At 37.9% G+C, this 27,583-nt stretch overlaps 1 protein-coding gene across 1 annotated transcript in view; it reads left to right on the top strand.

Annotated features, from left to right (window-relative positions):
* The window catches only part of BBS9 (Bardet-Biedl syndrome 9), a gene marked incomplete at its 3' end in the record, with an annotated part of 152,426 nt that overhangs the window by 18,210 nt on the left and 106,633 nt on the right, over positions 1–27,583 (top strand). Inside the window, exons 5-10 of the mRNA XM_010021288.1 lie at positions 5,758–5,932; positions 7,933–8,017; positions 9,527–9,710; positions 10,624–10,753; positions 22,809–22,990; positions 25,930–26,006. Coding sequence (XP_010019590.1) covers positions 5,758–5,932; positions 7,933–8,017; positions 9,527–9,710; positions 10,624–10,753; positions 22,809–22,990; positions 25,930–26,006 — 833 coding nt within the window. The remainder of the gene's footprint in view (positions 1–5,757; positions 5,933–7,932; positions 8,018–9,526; positions 9,711–10,623; positions 10,754–22,808; positions 22,991–25,929; positions 26,007–27,583) is intronic.

Below are 27,583 nucleotides of genomic sequence, written 5' to 3'. Positions count from 1 at the left end.
CCTAGAATGAATGGCTGCAGCTGAAGTCCTGACTTTTGATCCCTTCTGTAGTAATGCAGTGAGCAGCCACCAGACCACCAAGCTAGTCAATTCAGAGGTCTTTAAGAATGCACACTGACATGTGCTTCCTGCTTTGGGTTAGGGAAGTAACCTAAGACTTGCCTTTTTCTAGGCATACATCGTTGTTAAGAACTGCTTGTCATGCTTTCAAATGGGTTTTCCATTAGCCAGAAGGGATTCCTGAAGTGCTTTTCACATGGTTGACCCAGATCTGTTTTGTTTCAGGACCTATACTCTGCAGCAAGTTGAATTCTCCAGAATGGCTTTGAACTGGAGGAGACTTTTTTCTGTGCTGAGAGAAATTTTTTGGGGCAAATTTCAATGATGAAGGAAAAAGAAAACGTTTTTTTCTTGTTTGATATCAGGACACTAATTTCTGTTCCAGTGTGTGGGAATACAGTTTGTGTGATGGATTTAACTTCTTTTATCATATTAGGAATACATTTTCCATGTATCATGAAAGGGCTTTTAGGTTCCTGGGCATCTTATAAATGGCAGTTGATCTTCTAATTGACTCTTCCTTCCACACAAGGCTTTTGACTGAAGCTTTTGATTACCATTGAAGGCAGTAAAGTTATCCCTGCTGACGTCTCCCTGAAAGCTGTAACTATGAAGCTTTTTCTGATCTCTAAATCATCCCATTTGATAGTGTAGTTTTCATGGCATGAGTTCACGTGGTGCTCAGGCCTCGTGCTTACATAATGTACTTTTAATGAAAATGATTTGGTGCCAGAGGGGAGGCTCGGAGCAGAGGAAATCATTAACATGCAAAAAAAAAGAAAAGCCTTGAGCTCCAAAATAACTTTAATTAGAAGCTTATTTCAAAGAGCTACCACCTGCCTCTCATTTTGGCTTTGCATTAGCTCTGAAAATACGTTGTGGTTTAAAAGTGTGACGTAAATGTATTCATATCATGCTAGAATAACAAAAGTACAAAACAACAGTAGCTGGACTCGTGCTTAAAAGTAACACTTTCTGGCTGCAGGACATTCCTCTTGAGACACGAGCTGCTGAAACTATGTGGAGTATACTAAGTGATTCCATCTGATCTGCAGAAAACACTATGGTTTATATTTTCACTTTATAAATATGTCACTGGTGAAGCCAACTGGCTGCAATAAGCTTTTTTGAAATGGACATTTCTGGCCCAGTTTTTGGACGACTGCATTTCTTGAAGTGAAACATAAAAACTCCCTTCACCAGCTACACATTAAAAACAAATGGCCAAAGGAAATAAGTTGACCTATAAAATGCTGGGAAATAAAGAGTTCATACACCATTTAATTTTCTTTAATTATGCTTTACATGGAGCAGTTTGGATAATTGGAGTTTGAACGACTAGTACAAGGTAGTTAAAATCCTAATTTGAGAATTGGTGAGTGGCAACAACACAAATATGATGGTCAAAGCAGTAGGTGTATAAGAAGTGATGCTGTGCACTTGGAGTCAGAAAGTGATTACTGATTGAGTCTTAGGTGCCTTATATGTGTTTTTGCAGACAGTACAGTTCAGTACTGCATTGGAGTGCTCTAAAGAACTTCTCAGTCATGGTATATTCAATCATATCACTACTGTTAAACAGGAGAGATTTTAACATTGATATTTGTATGTGGTTAGGGATTATGAATGTTAAAGGTATGTCTAACACCTTATGTAGCTCCATCTTTATTGCAGAAAATGATACAGTTTTCATCATTTTCATGATGTAATGAGTAAGATTGATACTCAGTCATCAATGAATAAGATTGATACTCATAATGCACGTGGGAGCAGAAGCTATTACTACTTGTTACTTAAGCAGTAACACTTCAACACTTCTACTTGCCTTCAGGTTTCAGGTACCAAGGAGTTCCATAGAAGCTAGACAATGAAAGTTAAGGTTCTGGAAGCAGGGCAGACAGCTGCAGGTTTCTTCTCTAGAACACAGCTGATGGTAGGAAAATTCATAACAACTCTGAAGGGGAGTTGAAGATTCTCTACACCCAGACTTAGAGCGTTGCGTTCTTGATAAAGGTGTAAAATCAAGTGGAGCTCAGTAGTTGGCTAATGTATAGTGTTGGGAGGGTTTTCAGTATGCCTTTGAATGTGAATGTGTGTGGTTTTGAGGTAACAGATGTAGAGCAGCTGTGGTCACGTGGACACCTGGATTAGGCAGCACTGTTTCCTTGCAAGCCAAATGAAAATACCACTAGTTAATTCTAGTAGGCAATAACTATAAGGTAACTACCTAAGGCTGTGCTGGCAACCAGTGGGCTAGCACCTTTTACTGGTTATCAGTGTTTGTGCAAGTTTCTGAGTGCTTTTACTGGTTACTCATAATTTTATACGGCTGGATGCAAAAGTCTGTGTCAGCAATGTGATAATACTGTCAGTAGCTGTTGGGAAGTGGAAGCTGGGCATCATTAGCACTGATAGCATAACAGTGCAAACCAGCTCACATTAATGGTTTCCATTGTTTGCTGATCAGCAGTACATGATAGGACTAAATCCTGTGAAATTTCACAGCACTGAAGAACAGATATCTCCCATAGTGCCTTAGAGTAGATCAGACATGAAAGATAGAATGCTTTATGTGAGTTATTCTTCTCTTGACATCATCTAGTCCAATCCCAGTTTCCAAGCAGGTTCATCTAGAAGTTTCTCAGGGTTGTGTTCAGTTGTGGTTTCAGTACGTCCATGGAAGGTCATTCTACAGCCTTTCTGGACAATGGGTTCCAGTGTTTGATATTCACAGTAAAAAAACCCAACCAACCAACCAGCCTTTTCTTAAATTCTGGTAGATTTTCATGTGATACAGTTTGTTCCCGTTGACTTTTGTCTTGTAACTTTGTGCCACAGAGAATAGTCTGTCTCTCTCTTATTCATTCTCTCCCATTGGGTATTAATGCACATTGATGAGGTTCCCCTGAGCTCTAGGCTGAGCACCCCCAGCTCCCTAGGTTCTCATCTGAAAGATGTACCAGTTCCTTCATAATGTCTGTGGCCCTTAGCTGGGCTTGCTGTGGTATGTCCCTAGATGTGTTTTTGCACTGGGGAGCCCAGAACTAGGCTCAGTGCTCTGGATGTGGCCTCACCAATACCAAGTTGAGGGGAAGGATTGCTTCCTTCAGCTTCCTGGTGATGCTCTTCCTGATGTAGCCTGGGATACTGTTGGCTGCCGTTGCTGCAAGGGCACATTGCTGGTACATGGTATAGACCCCAAGTCCATCTCTGCAGAACCTTTTTCCAGCTGTTTGGTCCCCAGTGTATACTGATGCCCGGGGTTATTCCTTCCTGGGGCAGGACTTTGCCTTTGTCTTTGAACTTACAACATTCCTATTTGCCTACTTCTCCAGCCTGTTGAGGTCCCTCTGAATGGCAACACACCTCTGAGCCTGGCACTTTAACCACTCTTCAGTCCTCCTTCCTCATTGTCCACTTACGTGTTAAGATTTTCCTACTGAGTTGGCAAAGATACTTCTGCTGGATTTAGTTAGAGGATCCCCTCTCTTTCTAAAGGCTGTCAGTCCTTAAAGAGGTTTCTCAGCAGGATGAAGGAGGAGGAAAACCACCTGGGCCCATATATCTTTAACCATCACCCCCAGAGCCATGTCACGCTTTTAAGCTTGAATGGAGTTATTTCTGTGGGGTGATAATTCACTTGTCTGAAACTTAAAAAAACTACAAATTCAGGATGAGTCCTGCTATCAGCTTAACAGTGGTCAGAGAAGTACTATATCTGACTTGGGAATGGGGAGGAACTGTGTGTCCTGGGCAAAGGGGTCTGGATACTCACAGGGAAGGAGGTGAGCGAGCAGGGATCACTTACCTCCTTAGCATTAGATTGATTTCTCTCATTTGTCTACTCATAGCCTTAGTGTTCTTCAAGTGATAAAGTGAACTTAACTTGTGTAGTTGCTACAATTCTTTTATGTATATGTTTAATTTACACAAACATATATGTATTTTTAATTTACGCTAATAGTAGCTGATAGTGTCAGCTCTTACTGATGAAAAGGAGGGCATTTGGAATTGTAGTAACCTTAACATGAAATAACTTCACACACACATCTTTATTTTTTAATTGAAACATAAAAGGTACTTATAGATCACTGTTATTCCTGAATCATCTGCTAGTAAAGTCATTGCAGTGCTCTTGGCTAGTACTTCGGAGACTCAGTGTAAGTAGCAAACCAAATATTCTGACTATGGTCAGTAGTTGCTGGAACCTCTTGAATACCACATATTTTAGGTGTAGAAATCAGCTACAAGTTATGAATCTATCAGAAAATCCTGGAATGTGTTCTGTGAAGAATGTTTAAGAGGGTAAATGATTGTTTTAGAGACTTAGTAAAGCTGCTTTATAGAGATAATTTCAGAGGAAATGCGTGAGTTGTGCACATGCAGGAGTTGTGTGTATATCTGCATGTCTGATGTGTTTGTGTGCTGTGTGTTTCTAATTTTATAACCAATAAATTTTAAGATTGAACAGAAGCCCTAGACCACACTTTATCCTTTTAAAAGTCTGTGCAGAAAATCCAAGGGAAGTCCTAGTTCTAAACCAGTTTCTCTGTTTAGAAAATGCTTTTGGGTCTCCAAAAGCCCATGTATACTCTCCCAAATACAACAATATATCTCTCAACCCATAATAATTCTCTCAAAAATGATTGCTTTTAGTCAAAGGAAACATTTCTTCATTGGCTTTGGCTGTTAACAGACTTAAAGAGTCTCCATTTTCTAGAAGGACTTAATTCTGCACATAGAAGAGGGAACATCTAAAACATTTCGAGTTTCCAGGGTAGCGGTGCAAACTTCAGCATGTTCTAGATGAAACTTTTGAGGCTGAAATCATCAAATTGAAGCCGCTAGTGACAAGTGGTCACTGGTTTAATGAGCTGCTGTAAAGATGATAGATTTACATTTTCTCCCTTGCAGTAGTAGGAAAAACCCAAAGACATATTGGTTTGTCTTTAGGCAAAACCTCAGTCTGATTACTTGTGAGCAGTAATGGTTTCCACGCTGAATTGCTGTTGTATGGCATGTTCCTACATTAATACACATTCTTACATTGTTTTTTCAGCTTAGGAAGGTGAATTTCCATTGTCCTCCATATAGAACAATTCCTTGGTCTTGTTGATAACACAGAGTGGGGCTGTTTTGGTTTGGTTTTGGTGTTTTCTTTCCCACAAGACACAAAATGTGAATGCGAAGTGTGGAAAACATTACCATTGTATTGTTTTCACAACAATGCATATTTGTTAGACTTTGTATTACATTGCTTAAGTAGACTTGAAAGAGTAGAAGGGGTTATTTTTAAACCGTGGTTGTTATGACTGCTTGTAAGGTATAGAGGCATTTAAGAACCAAAATAATTTGGGGTTTTGGGAGTATTAAACATTTCTTTAAACTGAGATTGTAATAGTAATAGCCTTAGGAATTTTGGTTTGAAATAAAATATCTGACTCTCTTTTTTGCTCTTAATATGTTCTGAATGTTATCCCCCCCCCATCTAGTCTATTTTAATAAGCAAGCCTTTATTGAGGTTGGCATATTTAGCATTTTTCCTCATAGTAAATACTCATGTAAATTAAAATGAATCTTATTTTTGTTAGGATTACTTCTGAGTACAACTTTCATTTACTAAAAATTTTAGGATTAAAACTATATAAATAACATTGCTTTGTTTCCTTTGTATTTTCTTTCTCTTGTTTTCCTTAGGTCGAGATTTGATCTGTATACAGTCCATGGATGGGATGCTCATGTTGTTTGAGCAGGAAAGCTATGCTTTTGGCCGTTTTCTACCTGGTTTTCTGCTGCCTGGTCCCTTGACTTACAGCTCTCGGACTGACTCTTTCATTACAGTGTCATCTTGTCGACAGGTTGAGAGTTACAAGTATGTGTTCATGTTCAGTGATTAGAGCATGTTTTGATGCTGTCATTTAGTCTGTAAACCAGAAGTAATCATGTGTAATTCTTATTGCCTGTACTAACATAGTATCCCAAAGCAGGTGATGAGTAATTGCAGGAAAGAAGAAAAATAGGATGTTTTGCATTGTTTAGTGATTACTGCCTCTGTGCAGTCACAGAAGTAAGCATATTGTATGTCCTAAGGACTTTATGGACCTATTTTATTTGCATTAGTGTGTTAAGTTTACTAGCTCATCAAGTTGTCCTGCAAGTGCCAGGATTTTCCCTGCTTCAGTTGAGTCTAATCAGTGCTTTCAGTGTTGTCTGCACTATGCTGCTTGAGGAAGATATTCCTTCTTCTTGTTTCAATGGGATTTTTATTTTGATGCAAATAGGTGTTAGTCTGATGAATCTTCAATTTTTGGAAGAGATTTGAGACAGGGCTTTGTTAAAACCTCTACTGACAGAGGGTCTGAAGAACAAGGACTTCCAGAGATATTTCAGATGTAAGAAAGCAGGTCCAGGAAACTGGCCCATTATTGAACAGATTGGGCAGCTTCAAAGGTGTGAAAAGAGCAAGGAGCTTGATGCTTGCTTTGCATTATTCTTTCTCCATTCGAACCTTAAGCATCAGTACATACTGCAGATTGATGGGAGTTTGCTTTGAAAACTATGTATTAGTCCTTGCTGAGTTAATAAAATGACAATATGCTAGCTAAGACTGTCAATAAAATAGGTGAAAAGAAAAAGTTGTATTTGGTCAGAATCTGCAGCTTATCCTACAAATGTGTTAAACTGGAAGAGGGAACTGAATTTGTTCATCTAGAGGACAATTAAAGACATAATAATTGTGCTAGAAGCGGCTTATTTAGTATTTTTAACTAGGCATTCCCCTTACGCAGTTAAATTTCTTACTCCAAGTACATACTTTACTTCTGTAAGTAAATATTGTTAGAAACTAATATCTTTCAATAGTGAGCACTACAACACATGCACCCGAAGTGTGAGGGCTGCTGGTATCACTGTTTTCAATCTGTAAGTCTGACAATATACAAAAATCCATACATCTATTTGTTCAACTTGAATTGGAGCATTCAGAACTGTTCTGGTTTGAGTTTAGGAGCTGGTGGCACTCTGCGACTTCCAGAGTTGAATGCTGTCTTTTGGATAATTCTTTTCTTGCTTATTTTACTTCTGTAGGAAACCAGTATTTTTACTGATAAAGTTAATGTGATACTTGAGCAATGGAGTAATTCAGGAAAGGAATAAGTTACAGAAGTGTCAATGAGGACATTTCGAACGTTGAGGATTGCATATGAGGATGGATGTGCAAAGCTTTGCTGGCAGTTGACATCTCTTGTTCTCGTTTCTCCATTGCCAGTTTTCTTAAGTGGCTGGTTGGCAGTTGAGAAGTAATAAATCCCAACCCAAACTTGCAGACCTCTCATCTGTTGCTAGATGTGCAACCTGTTGGTGCCAATTCACTGTTATATCTTGGATTGGTATCACTTGGTTAATGGATGTGTTTGAGAGTGTAACTGTTACATATAGCAGATTGCATTTCTGCGTAGTTTAGGAGGTTATGAAAAAGCTTAAGAGAAACAAATTCAGTTTTGTATTAGAATCCTAATGTCACCACTTGAAAATATGTTGGTTTCTTGCAGTCTTTGTGGCGTAGATTTCTATCCTCTGGTATATTTAGCTGTTGAAACAGTTTAACACCAGATAAAGTCTGAATAGAAATGTTTGGTTTAATTTCTGCCTTTACGCTTAGCTGTTAGCCTACAGTGGTATTTATCTCATCATCTTTGCTGTTGATAGATGTGTTGCAGTAGGCTTTCTAACAATCCTTTTTGACTGTGCTTTACTGCACATCTATACTCATAATATGATAATTATGTTATTTTGTACTTAATATAAGGGTATTAACTACAAAGATACATTTTATTTGTTACTTTTTTTTTAAACATCCTTTCTTCTAAACAGATACCAAGTGCTGGCGTTTGCAACAGATGCTGATGAAAGACAAGAAACAGACCAGGCGAAACTTAGTTCTGGAAAAAGACTTGTGGTAAAACCTGTTTATTTTACTTAACCTGTATGGTACGCTGCCTCCATGGTAAAGAAACCAATGCTAAGTAACGAATGGAAACACTGTCTGCTGACAAAGGACCTGATCCAATTGCCATTAAAGGCAGTGGAAAGACTCCAGTAGATTTCTATTAAGATTTCTTTCAGTTGTTTAAGGTTGGGCCTTAAAACTCACTGATGTTCTAAGGAGAAAAAAAAAGAAACCCCATGGGAGAACTGTGTACTGGAAATGACTATTTCTAAGGCAGTCTTTGTAATACAGAACTTAAGATGTAGTAAAATAGATAATTGGGAAATATAGCTCATGTTTTTAATTTAAGCTTAGTTGTGACTTTGTACTGGACTTAGAAAAGGAACCTCATTCCATTAGGGAAACTCTGCAGTGAAAAACAGTTCCATAAATAGTATCTTGGGCTCTTCTGGTCACAAAACCCGTGGATTCAATAGTCTTCAGGAGATCCCTGGGACTAAGTTGTTTAATATTAGAGTTGTCTCCTATTAAGAGGAATAAAATTTCCTTCTTTGAGGTCCTGCAATAGAATTGCTTGTACTGGGTACACTCAGCATATTTCAGGTACAAAACTAAGATACTGGGAGAGCATCTTCCTTCCAGTGGCTGATCATAGAACTCTTTGAAACTGTAAGTCAGTCAGAATCCTGAATCTCGAGTTAGGAGAAGACATAGTTTTTAAATAAGAAATTTGGAAATGCTGCAAATACAATTATTTTTTAATATAAAATGAGAAGCAAACATGAAGACAAATGTAACAAGCCTGGCTTTTTTTACCTTTGACTTTTCAGATGGCACTTCCAGCTTAATGTGTTAGATAGGCAACTATGCTTACAAACACATTCAATGTTCTTTAAGCAAAGTGATTGATGCTGTTCTCGTAGGAAGTGCTGACAGTTCAACCTGGATACTTCTTTTTACTTCAGGAATTCAGAATTTGTAGTAGGAAAATCAGACTGATGCATACAAACGTTCATCAGACTGAAGGGTCTGATACATTAGTGACTGCAAGCACAAATGTTGGCTTATACAGCTAAAACTCTGTCCATTTTTCCATTTACATGTATTGGTATAATAAGCTACCACCTTTTGCTTTCCAGCCTTGCCCTTTATCTAAGGATATGTACAGATTTAAATGATTTTAATGCTCTGCTCTTGGATTTAATAGTTAAAGTATGAAGCATTTTAATTTTGAATGGGATGTGTGTATTAAAATTTGAATGCACTTAAGTGCATAGCCATCAAATCATGACTGGTTTAAAAAGTGTGTGTTTTTGCTGCTTTACTCACAATAAGGAAAATTGCCAACTGCCCTCAAAATAATAGGATAACCCTCCCTTAGAAAAAGACCTTGATTTTACTTTTCTGTCTATGTTTATGATGTTCATGTAACTTGATGAGCTCTGAGCCTTCTCTAAGTTTGGTCTGTAATATGCAGCTGTCAACTGATCTATGAAGCATGTTGTTTTTCTTTTGAAGGTGGATTGGGTTTTAAACCTCGGCGAGCACGCACTGGATATATGCGTTGTCTCCTTTAATCAGGCAGTTTCCTCTGTTTTTGTGCTTGGTGAGAGAAATTTCTTTTGCCTTAAGGATAATGGGCAAATTCGATTCATGAAGAAGCTTGATTACAGTCCGAGTTGCTTCATTCCTTATTGTTCAGGTTTGTAAAAGGAAAATTCAACTCAACTTTAGCTTGGTTACTTCTCAACAAGCTGTTGATTTTTAGAAAATCTGTGGGATCAGAGCATCTCTTTTTAGATGAAGCAGGTTGATTGTCAACAGTTACTCAGTGGGATGTCTCATCATTTTTAGCATCTGAATAGATACTGTCTCATCACCAAACTGAGGTACTTGTCTACTGTTTGAGTAAGTTTGCCCAGGCTGCCAAAGCAACAGACATTTCATAATGAGAGATTTTGGAAGAGTAAACTTGTGTTTGAGACCTTCTGTCTCTTATGGACAGGTAAAAAAAATCAGTTTATTGGTAGGAGATAAAACTTATTTATTACATTGTGTGGAAGCACCTTGGTTGGATGCTACTGTAGAACTGCAGATTCTTCATACCTATTCTGTTTCCAATAGTATTAGATAAATTTTTGACAGTCTTTTAGGCTTAAAATATTATTTTAGACTTTATAAATATGATCTTAATTTTCACAATTTATGCTGATTTGAATTATACTATAAATAAACGCTATAAATACATCCACCTTTAATCAGTGTTCATGAGACATTGAAGAGTTTAAGTAGGTAATATTTAACCAGTGTGTATGTTGTCACATCTATCCTGGTATGCCAACACAGCAGTTATGAGTCTTTGTTCACCATGACGTGGCTGGCTAGAGCCATTTGTTGGATATGTTGTGTAGTGTGCACTTGATATTGGTGTCCGTAATTAAACCACGTATGTTCTTGGTTATTCTCAGTGTGACTTTCATAACTTTGGTACTTGAATTTATAAGAATGAATGTCTTAAAAGGAAAAGAAAAAACAGTGTAATGATACAAGCCTCGAAGAGAAGTCCTGGCTTTTGAACATCTTCCATCTTAACACTGTTTTTGTATCTCTAACAGTGAAAGAAGGAACAATAAACACTCTAATTGGAAACCACAGTAAGATGTTGAATGTTTACCAAGATGTTACACTGAAATGGGCCACTCAACTTCCCCACGTTCCTGTAGCAGTGAAAGTAGCAAATTTACAGTAAGTAACTTGTAACGTTTACTTTTGCCAGATCAGTTTCCAGTTGTGAAAGGTGCTCTAGATGTGAACAATCAGTTCCGAGGTGTGCAACGAGGTGACTTGTAAAAGGAGAATTGAGAGTGTTTGTTCTTTGTTCTGCAAAGTGTTCATTTCCTTAAGGGGCACACTGTTAATTCTACAAGAATACTTAGAATTGCTGTATTGTGCTCTAGATTTTCTGTTTTTCTTGAGTGAAGGGAGAACCTGGGATCTTGTAGCTCCAGTGGAGTAGTTTCTTCTCAGAGAGAATGAAAAGAGAAGCTTTGCAGTCTGCTGACATAGGAAAATAGGGAATCTCACTGAAAATCTGTTCTTCATTAAGCATTTAATAGCATATGAATTCCGGAGATGATTTATTGGAACAGAATATTAAACTCCAAGGTTAAACTGTGGAAATTAAGGAACTGTTTAAATTGCTGAGGATTGCACTGCACCAGACCAAGACTTCTTGTAAAATAGGTATAAGACAGGTCAGGTGTAAGTCTCGTTGGGTGGGGGATCAAGTGTACAGTAATTCTGACACATTGATAACTTGTGCTGAGCCTGTCACTGAAATGAGGGAACTACTGAAGAGTTCAGCTTATGCCTGGACTGCGCCACCAGAGCCGTGGTAGGTGCTGGCTGCCTAGTAGTATCCTTGTCAAGTGGATTACTTCTAATCCTCAGCAGGCTTGTGGCTGCTGTGCCATCATACACTGGATTGTAGAATACTTGATCATAAGTCATGTGTTTTATCTCATACCAAATGAAAATGCATCAGACTAACTGGCTTCACTGACTAGTGCAGAGCAATCTGAGGGATGTTTTGTTTGGTACTAATGGTTACCTAATGATTTTTTAATACTTTGTAATTTAAATGTTTGTTTAGACTCTCTGGAGAGAGTTGTGCTGGTGGCTTTCATCCAACGCATTGTACAAGTAAAATAGAATGAAGAGTCTCAGTGGGCCGGTTAGTATAAACCAACAGTTAATTACGCAGGATATGACAGAGCAGCTTTTGAAGTTTGGAAAGAGTATTTGTGTCAGAACAAACTTTGAGAAAGGCATCGATTTTTATAGCATCAGGTTGCACTAATGTTTGTGTATATACTTGTTCGGCAAGTCGTATTGTTGAACCATCTCTTTCAATAACGCCTCTATGAAGTTGATGCAGATTCTGCCTTTTCCATGTGAACTTCAACACTCGGTAGTTTGATCAGAGTGAGAATTTGTCCCAGATCATTTTCCTAATTACATTTAGAATTCCCACAGACCTACTAATGCTAGGGTTTGATTTAGGGTTTTCTTCTGTAGAGGGTGGAGAGACACCAGTCTGATCATACATACCTCTTTACACAGGTACTGATAAATGAGGGAATGCTTGTGTGTCTAGACCAAAATGGCCTGAAAGGCAGGGAGAAGTCTAGGGCAGATGTGTTTCAGAGCTGTGCTTCTGTCTTTCTGTTTAGAAACATGCAGTATGCGTGTACTTTTGACATTAACAATAAAGATGAGCTGAACAGCAAAAACTGTGGTAGAGCTTATAGAGGTAGTAATTTGTCTTAAAACATGGTGGCTTTAAAAACTAATTTGAAAGGGAATTCTTTGAGTCAATGGGATAATGATTTTCTAATACTCCACTCGAGAGGCCTCAGCCTCAGTCAGGGCCTCTGGGCACTATTGTAACATAAATAATGTGAAGTACTTTAATAAGCATAGAGTTGTTAATCCTACACTGCTGAGAGATTGAAATGCCTTAAATATGAATGTCAGTTAATTACTTTCACATCCTTTCCACTTTACTTGCACTAAGGAGGTAAATGGAGTGTTCTGAAAGCAGTTGTCTCTACAGATCATAGATGTTCATCTGTATTTTCTTGTTGGCATGTCTATTACTGGTGTATGGCCCTGGCTTGATGGATACAAAAAGCATCATTAGAAACTGTTTTATGTAAATCCCCTGGGCAGGGGTAGTGATTGCTTCATAAAGGCAGTCATGTACCTTATCCTATAATCTTGATAGTCTACTTCAAAGATCAACTTACTCTCTGTGAGTTGATTCATCTTCTTACAATAATGTGATATACAGTATTTGCAGTATGTAAATAATGACACACTACACCATTTGGGATGAAATTCCAGCATAAAGTGCTTGATTTCTATCCCATTTTCAGAAACGTGCAAGGAAAAGCAGAATCAAAGATAAGTGGTTACTTATAACATGTTTAGTGAGGTGTCTCTGCACTGGGTTTTTTTTTAGATGTTGATCTACTTCTGTTAAACCAGGATGTTCTTTGTCAGGAAATTGGATATTCCATGTGAAAGCTTGTGATCAGAAACTTGAACAAAAGGCAGAAATTTGAGAGTTTGTTCTGGGTTTATGAGCTCATTCTGGGTTTTAGTTCTCTAGAACTATGGTCACTGAACTGAAAGTTCAGTTCTAATCGTTGTTACAGAAGTTTGTTCACTATTTTGTTAGAAGATTATGTTCTGGTTCTGTTGGTGCGTGGTACTTACTAACTGTTCATGACATGGTTTTAATGTCAAGGGGACTCCTCTATGCTTAACACTTCAGAGATATACATGGACAATTTTGATTAACCTGCCTAGAGCTTTGTCTCAGCAAAAACTCATCTTCCCATTGATAAGTCTCCTTGGACAGTTACATTTCTGCATGCCCTGTGTTGTCACCCTTAAAGTTACGGCTGTGCAAAAGCATTCTCACTGCAGCCGAAACTCTGGAAGAAAATGGTGTAGGTGTTCTACCTGGTTTCATTCAAAATCCCCCCCCAAACTCCCGAAACCAACATAAAAACCCCTTCTAATGTGGATTGAAGAGAAACAGTCTGTATGCTGCAGTTAGAAAAACTTGAAATCGGGGAAGTTACACAAAGGAATTACAAAAATTCCCACTTCCCTCAGTTTTCAGTGGGGAAATGGCAATTGTGAGCAGCACTGTTTGCTTGGTATCCGTCAGGATTATATAAATACTTTCCTAGCACTGACCTCCAAGTCCATGCCTTTTCTCCTTGCCCTTTAGTTTCCATTTTTCTGTTTCATCAGAGACCTCTGTTTCCAAGACGACCTTCCTTGTTCCTCCACATCCTCTTTGCAAAGGCAATGTCATGAGCAGTATCTCATATGTTTATAGATAATCGAGTCTATGAATTTGTCACTTTTTGATGCTTCGTCGGATGTGTTAGATTTTTTCTGTCTCCCACCCCATAATTCAGGTAATTATGAGGGGAACAAGGACTGTGGCTCCTACATAGGGTTCCTGTTAGCAAAAGCACCTCGTATGAAAGTAATTTTTTCTCTGTTGGCAGGTATTTGAGCCTGTAAAGGCAAGTGACTTAATGCTCCCCTACCAAAAAGGTGGGTCATGTTTGTCTGAATCATCTGAAATAACTTATGCAGAAAGCCACTTTTTAAGGGCCTGTCACAAGTCTTACTTGTTTTTCTGTGCCTGAATATCCTGTCCTCATATGCTTGAGCGTAAAAGGTCCTTGGAGCAGATGGAAATGCTCGGACAACTACTTTTCTATTTGTTCGACACTAAGTCACTTGGCAAAGCTGTTCCTAAGAGTGCCATGTTTTAATGGCTGGCTGATTGCACGAAGTATTGCTCTGACCTGGCTGGCCTGAAACTAGAACATTATGTTAAGGTGCATTCAGTCCGAAGCAAAATAGCTCATGTTGCTAGCCTCAGGGATGTTTCCATCACAAACAGCTGAACTGCCACTGTGGGTTGAGTTAAAACTACATAGATAGAGCATTATAGCTTGGATGTAGTCTCAGGAAGGGGATTTCTTTTTTGATCACTTCCAAGTTACAAACCTGTTTTTGCAATAGAAAAGCATGAAGTCTTTAAACCAGGGAGTTTGTTTCTTGTGAACATGCTTGAAGTTCACTAGTCTCAACTTTACTGCCTGGTTTTGTTTGTATGCAGCCTTCAAGTTATACCTGATAAGCCTGTGAAAATTGCCTGACTTTTTTCTTTCAAGCTGAAATAGTCTGCAGAGTTCCTCAAATACCTCTCTTTCAAGTCAGGATTTAATAATATTAATAACATTTCACTATATTCATAGTATTTCTTAAAAGTCACAATTGTGGTTCTTTGTGCCTTTGGCGGTCCGTCAAGAGCTGAAGTCTGGTGGTATCTGTATGGCAAAAATATGTTGATTTCATGTGGAATTTATCAGCAGGCAGAGTTTTAAGAGTAAAGCAGCCTCCTCTGAGGGGTTAGGGGTGTGTGTTGTGGGAGATATTTCTTCCCTTTCATTTTAATCTATTGAGGACTCTTAGTACTTCAGGCACGAGTTTATCAGTGATGTTCTTGTGTAAATGAAGGCTGTTGTCACCTTCAGCCACACTGGAATTGGATTAAAAATCACCCAAAAGAAAAACTTATAAGCTACCTCTAGTGCTTGTCTATAGGTATTTGGATGCTTTGCGTATGTGGTGCCTCTTGCTTTTAGCATAGGAGAACCAACTTTCTTTTGTCAGAATGTATATGTCCTACTATATCTGTGAGCAGAAGAACTGCTCTTCATGGAAGAAAGATTCTTGAGGCGAATAACCCACAGAGTGACATATATGCCTTGTAAAATGTGAAGTGCCTTTTATTACGAGGGGTTGACAGGTATAGACAAGTGGGTGAAAGTTACTAGAATATTTGCTTTCGGTTTCATGTGTTTGACAGATAAATATCATTTTACTTGGTAATGGAACAGTATGTTATCTGAAGGGGAAATAAAAAGCAGTCTGGAAAGGGTTGTGTTTTTTTGTGCAGAAGTAATTTATCACCTTTGAAGTATAAGAATTTCTGAGTTTCTTAAAATACTAAATTTCCAGTACCTAATTTTTTAGCCTGAGCTAAGCTAGTAAATAGGTTTTCATTATTTGAGACGGGGGGTGGGTGGAAAAAAGAGTATTTTTTAAACAGAAGTAACTGTTGAAAAGCCAGGAAATCTGAGACTTTATATGTTCAAGATGGCAAGCAGGGCCACTTAGTGAGCTTTGTCCATACGTCAGCTCTTTATGAACTTCAGGTCTGTCTAGGTTTATACTGAGGAATGATCCTGTAATTTTCTTGTTGTCTTCTGCAAGTAAGGTAACAGCAGGCTTGACTATAGGGGTCATGCTTGAACTTGTAACGTCAGTGTTGTGGAACACCAGCCATAAAGACAGTATCCCATCAGTCATCTGTTAAAGCAGCTACCCATGGTTGGTGTTCACTTTTTGACTTATGCTGTTACGTGTTTGATTTTGGTTTCTACTGATTTAGAGACTTAAAGTAATAAATTTATTACTTAAAATAATAGAGAACATGTAGGCTGAGATGCAGGAAGCACTGCAGCTTACTGAATCACTCCAAAGTTACTGACTTAATATGCTATAGTAGTGTCCAATTTTCTTACTGCTTGTAAGACAACATAAAGTAATTAAATAGGTCTCAGATTTGTTGTTCTTGTGTAAATCTTTCTTCCCCTTGCAGAAATAATTAAGAAGCAGAGTGTGTTTGACTAATGAAGGTACATAGTTAACGTGCTTGTAATGTCATGACACTTTATCTGGATAAGTTTATATATAAAGTCTCTGATTTAGCAGCCTGTCTCCAGGTTTAAATTGCTAGTGTTTAAATTCTTTGTTTTGACACAGGATTAATTCCTAGATTTGAAGTCCTGAGTAACACAAGAGCGTGATCAGTTTAGTTGAAATGAGGTACATGAATCAGAAGATTGGAGTTCAGTATTCTGGTGGGCAGCCATTGGTTGCGAATGTGCTTTCTGAAGTCTGAGCTTCCAGTAGTTTTAAAAGAAATCTGAAATCTGCAATCAATTTGAAAGTGAGAAAATACCGGCCTGCTCCAAGTAGGAACTTGAAATTTCAACTTCTGTGGCGCAGAGCCATGGTACATTGGGTGGTTGTGTGTGCTGGGCTCTCCAAACAGTAGAAAGGTAACAGGAACTGAATTTATCTGGAAAAAATATCAAGAACTATTGGTGAATTAAGTCTATAAGCTGTAAAAGTGCAATCAGAGACGGGGTAATAGTGGGTGGAGTCGAAATACAACCCCTCTAATTGAATTTTTTAGCTGTCCAGATGCTTGGGTATACTTTGTTCTTCATTCCAGCTCATCTGTTATCCCTTATTAAAACTGACATCACCGCAGCTACCACAACTGTTAAAGAATCGCCATACAAAAATGGCACAACTGACATATAAACCCAGCAAAACTTAGCACTTGCTGCACGTTTTTATGGAAAGAAAACTGCAGGAATCAAACTTTATAGTTTGTTGAAAGATTTTTCCTTTTTCTCTATAGAAGTACTGTACTAGAAGCAATGCCAGTTAATGACGCACCCTATGGACCGTTCCGTTCTATACGTGTATATGTAGAGATTTATATTTGAGTGTTCTGTAAGAATATTGCCTGATCTGAGGAGTTAAATGCAGAGAATTCTAGAATCTTTCTACTTAGACATAATTGCATTTTAAAGAGATGCTTTTAAGGAGGAAAAAAAATCCTCGTTTTTTAATCACTGAATTACCATGGGGTTGTGAAGAGGTGGCAGAACAAAACATTACCCTTTTAAAGGTCTTTGAAGAGATAACTTTAATGTGTGTAGTTTACCCACAAAATAAGAATGTGATTGTATTTCTTTTACCTTAGTAGGATTCTGATCCTGCAAAAGACACAGATGTGCCAAATACTGTGTCCAGCATATACTGTGATTCATGAGTGGGCTTTCTAGCAAGTCAGTTTCAAAAGGTATTTACTATATGCTATTAAGCACTTTATTGCCAGTTCTCCTAATTTTATTGCATGTCACTGATTTGCTTTTTCACAAAGCCTGCTTTTTACAGTCACGGTTTTGTCAGCGTTTCAACTTACTTTAGAATAGCACTTAAAATACTCTTACCCTCATGGTTCTAGGGAAAGCCTTAAAGGTGAAAATTCTCATTGCTTAAGAACAAGAAGGCAAGTAACTCTTCTTCTAGTATTTAAAATACAACACTTGCTTTTAAACAAATTGCATGGGTTTCTTTTTCCTGCTAACCTGCAGTTTCTCTGTGCCTGTTCATACTGTGACAGACCTGTAGTGCCTAACATTACCTTGTGTGAAGCTAACAGTTGAGAATAAGCTTTATCTAAACTTTATTAGAGTGTAGATGTTGTAGTACAGCACCTTACATCTCTTTATTGTTGGAAGCTGAGATGCTAGGGTCCATTCCAGCTTAGCTGGAGTGAAATGGACTCTAAACACTATCTTGAAACGGGAGAAGAGAAGGTTTGAAAGGATAAACTTCTGAGGCTCTCCAGAGCCTATATTCATGATGCTGTAGCTGCTGTCTTTTGGTATAGCCTTTGAGCCTCTGGAAGCTGCTCTATGCTTGTCTGCCAGTGAGGGAGTCTGGCCTTGAAACAGCTTTTAAACTTAATATGTTTTAGGTGTCGCGCTTCAAGAAAGAAATTGACACTGGTGCTGTCATAAAAGAAATCACAATGTAATTTCTCTTGTTTCTTATTATTTGGAGCTTGGACTCAGAGGCTGCACTCTTATTTGAAGTAATCAGGACTTTTTTTTAATCAGTCCTCACATTCATTTTCAATTTGGATAAGGCCACTAGAGGTGTTTTAGATATGAAACTGTGATGATATGAAATACAGCGTGGAAGTTCTGAACTGTTCCTTGACTACATTGTACTTCAGAGTACATTTTTGTACTCTGCAAATGCAAGTCTGCACTTTCGTAGTTGGCTACCTTATTTTTTAATAAAACCTTCACTGCTTTTGAAATAGCTTTGATTTTATATCAAAAACAACAAGAAACTAAGTCAGTTAATCCTTCAGATAAAAATTAGTTCTAGATATAATGTGTAGCAAGAGCTGAAATTGTGTCTCTGAGCCTGCCTGTACTAGTGTTTGTGCTCCCTGGCTGGAGGAACCAGAAAAGATGGTCACAGAGTCACAGACTGGTTTGGGTTGAAGGGACCTTAACGCTCCTCCAGCTCCAACCCCCTGCCATGGGCAGGGACACCTTCCACTAGAGCAGGGTGCTCCAAGCCCCTGTGTCCAACCTGGCCTTGAACACTGCCAGGGATGGGGCAGCCACAGCTTCTCTGGGCACCCTGTGCCAGCGCCTCAGCACCCTCACAGGGAAGAGCTTCTGCCCCAGAGCTCATCTCAATCTCCCCTCTGGCAGGTTCAAGCCATTCCCCTTGTCCTGTCCCTACATCCCTTGTCCAAAGCCCCTCTCCAGGTCTCCTGGAGCCCCTTTAGGCACTGGAGCTGCTCTAAGGTGTTCCCTTCAGGAGCCTTCTCTTCTCCAGGCTGAACAAGCCCAAGTCTTTCAGCCTGTCTCTGTAGCAGAGGTGCTCCAACCCTCATGATGCTGTTCGTGGATGTCAGTGTCTCTGCATGCATTGTTTAATCTTTAAATATAAGGGAATCTTAACAGTTTAACTGTCAAGCTATTATACGAACCCTGTTTAAACCCCACGGCTTCATTTAATACGACGTGGGGCTCGCCTGTGCCTAAGCTGTGCTCCTTGCCTGGTCCTCATACACCGTGTGCTGCCCCGCAGGTGGCAGTAGTGCTCCGGCAGACAAGACCCCTGACCCAAACTGCTGTAAGTAGCGTTTAAGTCGTTTCCAACCCAAATCATTCTACGAGTCTATGATTTACCGGTTAACGATATTCAGTATAATTACAGATTGTTAAACACTTATAATTGAACACTGTATTTGCATTATATGTTTGCATTTCCTCTTCAAAGTGTGCAAAGCGTGTTAAATGCATAGTATAAATAACAAGAATTTTAGTTTCTGAGAAGGAGACAGATTATCTGTTCTCATGTGTAATAGCAGAATGGCGAAGTCTTACACATACAAGTATCACTTTTGATGTAAGATTGAACAAAGGAAGCTTTTTAATGAGGAAGGGGTTTTCAAAGGAGCCTGAGGGTCTTTCACAGATACTCCAAACCAGTTAAAAATAGGTGCTAGCTGGCACTGAGTTGTACCAGGTATACTTTATATATTCGAGCTGAAGGTCTGATTTTGGAGGTAGGGTTTAATAAGAGTAAGATGGGCTTTTGACTTTTACTCCCACTAGTCCATGTTGGAAAACTCTTAGAGTTTATTATTCCTAGTCTGATCTTCCTTGAGCATTTTATCAAATAGTTTGCACAGCTAAAATGACACTGAAATGGATTTTCAAAAGCACTAAACTAAGAAGTGCTATTGTGTCATTATGCTCTTGCATATAATTACTTTAGAGGATGATAGAGAATTGGATGCAAAATGCTTGAGTACAGTTCAGGAATTAGTTTCCTAATTTAGCAGTTATAAATAATATATTATCAATAAGGCTCTGAAAACAGTACTGCAGAGCATCTTGGTTTCTAAAATGATTGGTATGAGTAATACCAATTAAAACTACTTCTGAAATGAGGTCGAAGTTTTATGTGCTATTATAAATATACGTAATTAAAGCTGTAAATTGTGTCAATAACCAGACCTTGTCCTGGGAGTTGTCCAAGGCTTAGCTTGTGTCATTCAAGTAGGACTCAGAATTACAGCTTCAACTTCTATGTCAACCGAGTGACCGGTTTGGTATTACAGAACTGGAAACATGCAAAGCATTTTAATTTCTTCAAGAATTATATTGTGAGCAATTTGTTTAGTAAGAGAAGATGTACAAAAAGCATGTGCTGTTATTATTACCCAGAATCCAATAAAAGATACTTTTTCAAATTATTACCATATGTGTGTAGGAGTTGCTTTGTACTGTAGTTATTTTAGATACCAGAATAATTTGTTTCATACTTTGAGTTCCTCACTGTTAAAGTGTCCCCTTAGATTTGCCATTACTTTGACTATTGTGTGAGATATAGTTAAAAAAAAAAAAAGTAGTTTACAATAAAAGAAAGTTAACAAGTAATTGGAATTGCAGATTCGGCACAAAATGTGCCAAATGAAGTAATGGTATTTGCAGGGATATTGCATGAGTGCAGTAGCTGTGGGGAAACTACTATAAAACTGTTAAATGTGCTCCCCTCCCCCTGCTGTCTTTAACCACTGTTATAGAAGCTTGAGGAAAATAAAGCAATCTTGACTGGCTGACAAACATTCCAACAGAGAAATTAATGTATTATAAATCATACGTTATAACTGGTTACTCATATTGTTCTTATTGCTTCTATTCATGGACGGCTTTAACAAGGAAAGATCACTGAAAAAGGCCTTTTTTTTCTATTTGAATATGTTTTACGTTGCACAGTCTTCTTGGGACCCAGCAGAACAGTAGCTGAAGCAGAGACTTGTAATGCTCCTTTCTTAAACTAATGCTTTTGTCTCTGAGCTAGTGAAGACTTAAAGGATTTCGTGACTAACAGGAACGTTGGTTGAAACGAGTTTGTTTTAAGATGGAGTTTTTGAACGTGACTTTTGTAACGCTGACAAAGTCAAGTTAAGAAAAGTGTGATTTATATAGGAAGATCACCTCCTTGGTTTGAGTTGATTTCGTGTGATAGACTGATTACCTGCAGGTGACTGCCAGCTTAAAGGTACATAGGAAGGAGTGTATTTGCAAACCACTTTTGAATATATTATACTTCAGTAGTATATCATCAAAGATTTACTGCTAAGTGTGTACCTATATTTCTTCATGCTCCTTTTAATTTACATTCAGATGTCCTCATGTATCTTTCCTTCTTAGCTTAACAGATTCATAGCCTCAGGAAAGAAATTTTAAGATGGTCCAAAGCCAGTGCTGGAGAACTTTAGAAATTGCCTTGTTTTCAGGTGTCAGTTGTCTTCAGTTGTGGAATAAACTCATGGTGCACTTTCTATTGTTTTCATTATTTGCTGCAACTAAATAGTTAAGTGTGGAGCAGAGCATTCGATAACATGGTAACATCTGCTTCAGCAGTATCTCTTTTCTAAAGACTTTGCTGTGCCCTTTGCCAGCTTTCTTAAGAAAATTAAGTTTTAGATCTAAGAATTCAATTTGATATATCTTTGCTTTATATGACAGTTGTATTTGATGCAAAGGCGGTGTCCGCTGGAAGATACTCTTAATTATGGAATAAGAGCAGATGATTGGCATGAATATGTCACGTCATGGTTATGAAAATAAACACAAGCTTTTAATTAAGAGTAAGCATTTTAAGAAGTAAAATGAAAGTTAACTTTCTCCTAACTTTTGCTGGTAACAGCTATTCTGCTCTACTGTTCAGTTCTCCTTCTGTTTAGGAATTACCTTAAAGTTAAGCAAAATGTTGGCAATACTCCCTGTTGTCTTGTAATTTGTTAAATACTTTCTTAAATCTTGCATTGCATGGTCAGATATACAAAATGAGTAAGATTTTCTTAGGAGTAAGTTCAGTGAAGTACTGTTCCCTCAACTGAAAAGAAACTGTAGTGTAGCTAATAAAGCACTCATTTGTATTGATCCAGAGCAGTGAAAGGGAAATGGTCTGGATCCATGTGGCTTCCTTTCAGAAAGATACCAAGGGGAAGAGCCAGCCAGAGTCCTACTGCTGTCTTCACTGTGAACGTGTTCCATCCACTGTGATTTCTTCTAATGCATCCTTTCCCTTCCCTTGCCTGGTGTTCCATTTTGCTAATTGCTCTTCTTGCATATTGACCTCAATCTCAGTACTTCAAAAACCTGAAGTAAGAAGTTGTGAATAAAAAAGGTTACAACTGTACTGTCTACTCAGCTTGTTTGTTCTGACCCTTTACCTGTCTTAATTACACTGATTCTGAGACACTTGGACTATGTTTTAGTTGTCTGTCTAGCACAGATTGGTTCTTAGGTGTGACTGCAATAAATAGGAGTAATATTAGTAAAAACATCTGAATTGAAGAATAAGTATTGTTTTGTGTTTGTCAAAGAATCTCATTAAACCCAGGAAGTTCTATTGTATTTGTAGATGGAGCAAAAGAAGCAGTATAAGTTCAGTGTTCCTGCTTCTGTGATTCTTCTCCACTTCTTAATGAGCTGTATTTGTTTTTCTTATGCAGAGACTTGAAGGGTGTTATAGTCACTCTGAGTGATACTGGGCATCTTCAGTGTTCCTACCTTGGAACTGATCCTTCACTCTTCCAGGCTCCTAGGGTTGAATCTAGGGAACTAAACCAGGAAGAGTTTGATGCTGAAATGAAAGAGCTTCAGAAAATCATCAAGGAGGCCACAAAGACACAAGGTATATTTTCTATGTACTTTTAACCACCTGACTTTGCTTTTAGCACTTTGAAATCTTCTGTTTCGTTTTCATCCCGTAACACATTTCTGTAGGAAATGTAATATTTAATTAAGTTTTAATTAAAAAAATACACAAAATCCTAGACTTGGACAGGAAAGTCTAGGCCGTTGGATAGGGCCTAGGATACAAGTCAGGCCCTTGGATACAGAGTTTATTCTTTGTATTTTCATAATGCCTATTGGAACTTTCAAGGTACTTATGTCAGGTTGCAGATAGTTGTCCCTAGTGCAGGGGTTCACAGAAGAAAATGACAGTGCATGGATTACCCAAAGGCAAGAAAACTTAAAGGAATTTCACAGCAACAGTCTGATATTTAGGCTTCAGAGAGAGCAAAAGTATTGCCAAATTCTGTTCCATTATTACAAATGGCTTTTTAAGTCATGCAATGAACAAAGGATTATTTTTGTTACAGAATCTTTTCTAGTTTAACTTCTCTCAAAAGATGATGATAAATTCTGGAATTTACATACATTGCTAATAACTCGCATTGATTTTGTTAAAGTAAGGGCACATAATATCTGCAGAGATCCTTCCAAGTTTGTGTTTTCATAACTCAGCTTTTAAACAGTGTATCTGACTCTCACAGGGAATTGGAAGCATGTGATTTTACAGGAAACTATGGAAAAATCTTAGAGAAATAGAAAGAACCAGTTAAAATCTTTTCCTGATGATAGTTAGCATGTTCTTAAATTGTATTAAAGAAATAGTCGTGCCTTTTTGTTTGAAAAAGAGAGTGAAAAAGCTCATGGTTGATATCCCTAGAAAATAAGAAATGATTTATCTGCAGGTGTAAACTTGATTCTGCAACTCAAAGATGTTGTTTTTGGAAGATCCAGAGGGAGTAAGGAAGCATAGAGCTGCCCTTTATAACTTCTTTAATAACTGTTGTCGTATGATTGACAAGGTTTACTGGGAATATTGTTGGTCATCTTATCATTCTCTCTTCCTCTTAGGTTTTTTTTCCTTCTTCAATCCTTCTTATCTGAGCTAAGGTGTTAGAGTGGTATTTTCAGATGGGTTTTCATGACTGCTCTTTCTGTTGTGGAGAGATGCTCTAATGATGTGCTTGGCTTTAGCTGAATGTAAAACTCATGAGAGCATTTTTACAACGAAACATCTTACTTAAGAATGCCTTTCAGTTTCAGATGTTTTGGCTTCAGTTCATTTTGGCTTTTTACTTACAACTTTAGCTAAGTCTTAAAATAACTGCTAATCGTGTCTGGTTGAATAGGAAACATTTCTGAACGTTGGTCACCATTAAGATACTCCTAAGCATGATCTTTAAAATGAGCCATTGACTTTTCTGTCTTTTGGGTTCATGTTTTTGCAGTAAGAGCTTGTGTTGTTTTGAAAATATCTATCCTTATATAGAAATACTTCTTTTTATTTCATTTTGACTTCCAAACATGGCAACTATTTAGAATTAAGTCATTGTATTAAAAATAAATAACAACCCCCAAGTTCCAAACCCCCAAAACACTAACCAGAATAGGTATTCCCATGAATGCCTTGTATTTCTGTCCAGTGCTGACCCTTAAACTGTTGAACTTAAGCTGTTTGGTACATTTTGAGGAATAAGGATTTACATTGTAAACTAAAGTATTTTAAAAACTTAATTAACATACTAACTATACAAACCAATGTTACTTGCATCAGTTCGGATGCCGTAAGTGATTAAACATAGGTGTTTTGGCTTGGGTCACTAATAACAAAAAGCTGATGCTTACATTGAATCAACCACGTTGGAAAAGACCTTCCATCCCTGGCAGTGTTCAAGGCCAGGTTGGACACAGGGGCTTGGAGCAACCTGCTCTAGTGGAAGGTGTCCCTGCCCATGGCAGGGGGCTGGAACTGGATGAGCTTTAAGGTCCCTTCCAACCCAAACCAGTCTGGCATTCTGTGAAGTTGCTTCATAGTTTGCTTGAAGAAGCAGCCTGAAGAGAAATGGTTAAGAATGGATAGAAAAGGAAGATACTGTCTTATCTGTTCAAGTGGAATGGATTGTGCCCATTCGTGTGTAATTGACAGAACCTTATGTTTCTGAATGTGCCTGTGCTCTCAATTACTCAGGTAGTGTGTTGATTTCCCCTTTACATTAAGTCTTTACTGTTTGTTACTTCAGGAACCATACATTTCCTGTTTGGGTTTTTCTTTTTCCAATACATCTAGTATTAAGAGAGAAGAGTGCAAGTACCTTAGAGCTGGAATTCTGGACTCTGAAGAGGAGAGTCTGGAATTCCTCGTGGTGTTTAAGTGCCTAGCTTTTAATCCTTGCGACTTCTTTTGTTACATGTGTGAATCTGGTTTTATATCATGGGTATAAATGAGTTCATAGCATTCTTTGCCTTTTATGTTGACAGTCCTGGAAATCATCAGGTAATATATTATAACCCAGCCCCATATAATGTTCTGTACATAAAACTTCATGTACCTTCTTACACAGAGGAATTCCCACACCCTCTTTTAATTTTACACTATTAGGCACAGGATCTTTCTGTGTCTAATGTGTTAATTATCAAATTACTTAGATGAAAGTGCCATGAGATGTGTGGAGGTATTTGTTTATTAGAGGTGTAGTAGTAGAAGCATATGAAGACAGAAGTTCTACAGTCTTTGAAGATCATGAATAGTAGGTTGTTATAGAATGCACCTAAATCCTTTTTTGTAAAGAAATCAGAAAGCTAGAATGAGATCCAAGTTTTAGGTTTAGGTAGAAATCTTAGGAAATTGGGAAATGGCTTTGGTCTAAATCATATTCATTGTTACACTTTTCCTTTACACTTGTAGGTGTAATGATGTAAACCTGATGCTGTTAGTTTTAGAAATGTAGTTGTGTGTTTGTTAAAGGAGAGCTGATTTCCTTTTTCCTTTTCTTTCAGATATTCTGCCCAAATCTGAAAAAAACAGAGATGTAACTGTCACAGCAGAAGTTTCACCCGATTTGGATGCAGAATCTGTATGTACCTGTAGAAAAAGGAAATTACTCTGAAAACATGGGTTTCACACATGAGTAAATGGTGGTTGATCATGGATAATGATTACTGTGTATTTATACTTGTGGGACTGTGCTTCTGCATAGCCCTCAGTTTCCACCCATTAAAGTGCACTTTTGTCAATGATTTTAACTAGAATTATTAAAATTATTTAGTATCTTCTGTACCTTTAGATGCCTGGCTAAACAAATGTAAGTGAACATGAACTTAGGTTCTCCATTCTCAGATAACTTTGTAGTGGTGAGAATTTGTAGTGGTGAGTTGTTAATAATATGAGGGGAAACAGTAGAAGTGTGGATCTTTTAAAGAGAGAATGCATGGACCACTCAAAATGCATTGTAAGAAATAATCTTTCTCTGGTCAAGGCATCATTCAGTGTTCTCTGGTCTAATTAGTTTATTCATCCTGTAAACATACATAGTTTATAAAAATTCAAATTAAGATTCAGGAGAGCTCATATGGTCTCTTAAAACTTTTCACTTCAACATTTCGGAACATCCTCATTGCACTAGAACATGTGTAGTAAGTAATTTCTGGCCACTGATGTCTGCAAAACTGATTTGCAGGGCTACTTACTGTTAAAAAAATACACAAGAAGCTGCTTTTCAGTACATTCATATGTATATATATTTGATATATTTATTTAAACTCTGTTACTAGTACTGCTACCTCTACTGTTATTTGATAAAGGGACCTCTTTTGGTATATGCCAGTGGTCTTGGCTAGCTTCAGTGATCTTAGAAGTGCTAGGTCCACAGAATGCTCTAATGCTGCTGTGCTCATTCTCTCATCCTTCCAGATGTTTCATATATAAGTAACTCAGTTTAGCAGTTGAACCACAGCCTTAAATCTTTGTTTCCCAAGGTTCTGCATGTATCTTAGTTGCCTCTGTGGTCTGGGTATTCCTTCAGTAGCCATCTAGAAAGGAAAAATCTGGTAAGATAATTGATGGGGAAAGATCAATACAGCAAATGTGAGAGCAATTTTAGGGATTCTGCTGCAATCTTAGAAACTAGTCTTGTAGATACTAGTTCTGCACTTGTGGAAAGATTGAAATTGCACTCTGGGGGGTATAAGCAAAGGAGATATAAATGTGTTAAGATGGATTAGGTAGGTAAGCGGAGGACTGTTGTCGTTAGCAGCACCTCCTGTGTATGGCCTCTGATCCAGGAAATCCAGCTGATTTCTGAAAGCTGACTATATTAAGGATCAATCTCTTGGCCTTCCTGGTGTTGCTTCAGGATCAGCCACTGGTCACCAGAGACAGTGGGCATGACAAGCCCGTGTGAAAGTAGCTATCTTCTTTTAAGTGAAAAAGATCGACAATACACAAATGAAAGTCTTATTTCTAGAACCCAGATGGCCTACCAACTTCCTGCCTGAATTAGGTGGAATTGCCTATTGAAATAGAAATCAGCATGAGTAGCAAGATGCCTACTATGATTTTGTTCTGAAGCCGAAAATATATTTCTGATTATAAGATAATCTGTGATGATTTTATAGCACATACTCTGATGTGTGTATATAATATATTGGCAGA

This window comes from Nestor notabilis, unplaced genomic scaffold (assembly GCF_000696875.1).
Source record: "Nestor notabilis isolate BGI_N333 unplaced genomic scaffold, ASM69687v1 scaffold4969, whole genome shotgun sequence".
NCBI classification, from domain to species: domain Eukaryota; kingdom Metazoa; phylum Chordata; class Aves; order Psittaciformes; family Psittacidae; genus Nestor; species Nestor notabilis.
This window is presented reverse-complemented; position numbering and strand designations above follow the sequence as displayed.